We start from the raw sequence: 3,500 nt of genomic DNA, 5'->3' as shown, positions 1-3,500 counted from the left end.
TACTTAAAAGCACAGATTACAGACTTTACAGTTAACTGGAGTGAGTATCTCAAGGCCACGGGGTGCTGCTGTTTCTCCAGGCTCCCTCAGGATATACTGGTGCCAGCCAGTATTATTCATTTTAATTCTTTGATAGAACCCTCTTCTAAATTTCCTTTTCATGGATTTTAAATTATAAATTGGTCATTTACTGTTCTCATACATCATGTTGCTGAATTTTCCACGGATCATATTCCTTTTAGTACCTTTCTCTAGATCACTCATTTTTTTCCCTTTTACTCGTTATCCACCCTCTTTGACCACTCCCCGCCCCCCGAATAATTCTCCTGGACAAAAAAAGTGCCCCCCGCACTCCCCCCCGCATCTAGCATAGTCTTTAAAGTTTTGGGTAAAATCTTAAACAAATCCGGTAAAGATAAGTAATTCATGATAGGGCGTACTTATCTATCTCAGGGTAGGAGAAGACGGGTTTTAACATGACTGGGGTAATTAAGGAGATCAAAAAGTCATGAAGGATGTTCATTCTCCATGCCTAGGTTATTGTATAATTATTATGTGGCAAGTTGTCTTTTCTCAGACCTTTTAGGGTGAGTTTGCATGCTCTGCATACAGAAGGAATTCTAGAAGCTGGGATTGCACCACCCACCCCACGCACCCCTTACTTGCAGAAACCTTTGCCCCTCCAACCCCCACTCCCACCAAATAAGGGCTCTACAAGGGGCAGTCCTCAGTTCCTGAGCCTGAGGCTTGACACCCATTGTCCCCGTTAGGATGTCAAGAGATTTCGCCTGAAGGACCCCAGCTTAGGTTTCACTCAAAACTCAAGGATCTGGGGTAACGGTCTCCGTGGGGGTACTTTCCAGATCTGCAAAGGGACAGGAACCTGGCGCCGAGGACATGGCCGGACGGGAGGCGCGGTCCGGTGACCTTTTTTCGACAGGCATTCCCGTCGGACAGCTTCACCGGCTTGAAGGCCCTCGCTCCCTATTGCTCCCGCCCCCCCTCGTTGCAGAGCGCTGGCTGGCTAAGTCCCTCCCGCGCCGGCTCTTGTCCCACTAGGAGCAGCTCAGTGCCGCGGGGACAGGGCGAAGCGGTCTGCGCCCACGGAGCGCACGTCTCTGTTCGCAACGCAGCGCCACCCTTGCCCCCCTCGGCTGCCCACTCCAGACGTCCAGCGGCTCCGCGCGCGCACGGTGAGCGCCATCCCGGATCAAAGGCGCCGAAGGGGAAGAAGGCCGCTGTACCTGGGTGTCCTTTTTACCTTCGGAGCTGTCCGAGCGGCTGGGAGGGCTCGCTCCGGGCCTCCCCACCCCCACCCCGGTCACTCCAAGTGCCCTTCTACACCCCTGGCCCTGACCTCTGTCCCTCTCGTTCTCGCAAGGCAACGGGTGCCACTTGCCCCGATGGGGACCGTTGCCCTGGCGGTTGACGGCGGCCGTGCCAGGCCCCGCCCCCAGCGCGAGCTCGGTGCCCCGGGGAGGGGGGAGGGGCGGGCGCCCCGGCGCCCCGCTGGCGGGTCGCGCGCGTGCCCGCGGGCCCCTTCCTGCCGGCGGCGCGCGCCGCCCCCTCCCCCCACCGCGCGCGCGCAGCCGCCCGCCCGCCCGCCCGCTGCGCGTTTTGTCCCGCGTCTCTCCCCGTCCGTCTCCTGACTTGCTGCTCTTGTCCTTCCCTCCCGCTTTTTTCCTCTCCTCTCTTCTCGGTCTAAAGATGCCCTCGGCCACCAGCCACAGCGGAAGCGGCAGCAAATCGTCCGGACCGCCGCCGCCGTCCGGTCCCTCCGGGAGTGAGGCGGCGGCCGGGGCAGCTGCGCCGGCTTCTCAGCATCCGGCAACCGGCACCGGCGCCGTCCAGACTGAGGCCATGAAGCAGATTCTCGGCGTAATCGACAAGAAACTTCGGAACCTGGAGAAGAAAAAGGTGCGAGGAGATAGTGGAGAGGGAGGGCTCGTGGCTCCAGCCCTACTCCGGCCCCGGCGGTGGATGGAGCTCCTTGTCCAGAAAACGGGCGCCTCGGGGAGGTGCCTGTCACCTGACCCCAACGCGGCGCTGCCTCTAGGCCTCGGTTACTCACATCAGGCTGAGCAGGGCCTTTCCGCCTGGTGACCGGTTGCTTGGGTTGGTGGGGCCCGTTGCTGCTGGATATGCTCCCAAACTGAGACCCGACTTTTGAAGGAGGCCAAGGGGCAGAAACAGTGTGCTTGGCCCGATTGCTTGTGGACTTGAGCGGCCCATGCCTTGTAACTGTGGCGTTTGCCTCTGGTACCTAGGCTGGGGGCTGGTGGAATGGCTCTCTTCCCAAGAAAAGATATGTGTCTAGACCTGAACTAGGGTTGCAGTCCCGTCAGGTCCTAGTTAAGCGGGCCTTTGCTTGGGTACCCCCGCCCCCTTCCGATGGGCTCCCTACGTTTCCCCCTTTGTTTCGATTGTCTGGGTGCTTGGAACCTCACGCCCAGCCTAGTCACGAGGTAGTTTTTAAATGAGTGGTTTTTGTTGTTGTTTTTTGCCATGACCTTTTCTTCTTAATTTATTATTTTTTACCGCTTCAGCATTCTAAAGGGTCAGGGAGATTTCCTCGATCCTTCGGAGATGGATCTAGTTTAGACTGGAGACTGCCTCTGGGTCTCTGGGCACATGGAGTGTCTAACATGGCGGCGGCTGCGGGAGAGGGAAGCGCTGTACAGGAGCTGCATTGTGAGCACAAAGCGAAAGCAGAGGGGGAGGGCAGAGACTAGGCAGCAGCCCCGCCTAGCCCCCCCTCCCAAAAAAAGTCGAGCCACACCCACACTGTTTTTGGCTTTAATATTTAGCCATTCTGGACCATACTGTTAGATTGCTTAAACCGGCTTTTTTGTTTTATGCATTTAGTGTAGGACCGTATACCAACACAGTTTAGAGGAAGAGTCTGAGTAGAAGTAAATTTCTACCTTGATTAAGAAAAGTAGTGGAAAGGGACAAACATGGGGTGGTAGAATGAAAATGGAGGCAATTTACCTGGAACTGTTATTCTAACTTGTCCTTTTACATTAAGTATAATGTAACTTTTGATAACTTATGCCTGCGGGGCATATTTTACAATTTTGAAAAATTCCCATGAAGATGTTTGTTTAACTAGTTAGTTGTTTAACTAGTTAGAGGAGATTAGTGAGATAGGATATTGGCTAAAAATCTGAGCTGTAGGAGGTAAGTTGGAAAAATCCAAGCTATTTACATCTTAATCTTGGTGGTTTATCTACTGATTTCCCATTTTTAGTGAATTTGAAACATTCACCTTTGTACTTTTCTGTTTCAGTGTTGAAGAGTGGCCATATTACTATAACTTTCCAGACTTTATTTGAAATTGAGAATATACATGAACAAGATATGAAGCTTTAGTTATTTTGATAAGAAATTTTAATGTATTAAATTATTAAATAGTGAAAATAAGAAATATTAAAATAGTGAAAGCACTGTAAGCTACATTCAAATATGGAATTTCATGCCAGCATTTTCTCTTTTTTTTT

The 3,500-nt window shown here is 52.6% G+C and overlaps 1 protein-coding gene across 2 annotated transcripts in view; it reads left to right on the top strand.

The window, feature by feature from the left end:
- Positions 1-974: 974 nt before the first annotated feature.
- Caprin1 (cell cycle associated protein 1) overlaps positions 975-3,500 on the top strand; it is a 31,458-nt gene continuing 28,932 nt past the window's right edge. The window contains exons 1-2 of one of the 2 annotated variants that reach the window (XM_021156477.1): positions 975-1,193; positions 1,708-1,917. In XM_021156477.1, coding sequence (XP_021012136.1) covers positions 1,708-1,917 — 210 coding nt within the window. In that variant the 5' untranslated portion in view covers positions 975-1,193. Of the gene's footprint in view, positions 1,194-1,577; positions 1,918-3,500 lie in introns of those variants that run through there. The other variant, XM_021156478.2, reaches the window with a different exon arrangement.

The sequence above is a fragment of the Mus caroli genome, chromosome 2 (genome assembly GCF_900094665.2).
Source record: "Mus caroli chromosome 2, CAROLI_EIJ_v1.1, whole genome shotgun sequence".
Lineage (NCBI taxonomy): Eukaryota > Metazoa > Chordata > Mammalia > Rodentia > Muridae > Mus > Mus caroli.
This window is presented reverse-complemented; position numbering and strand designations above follow the sequence as displayed.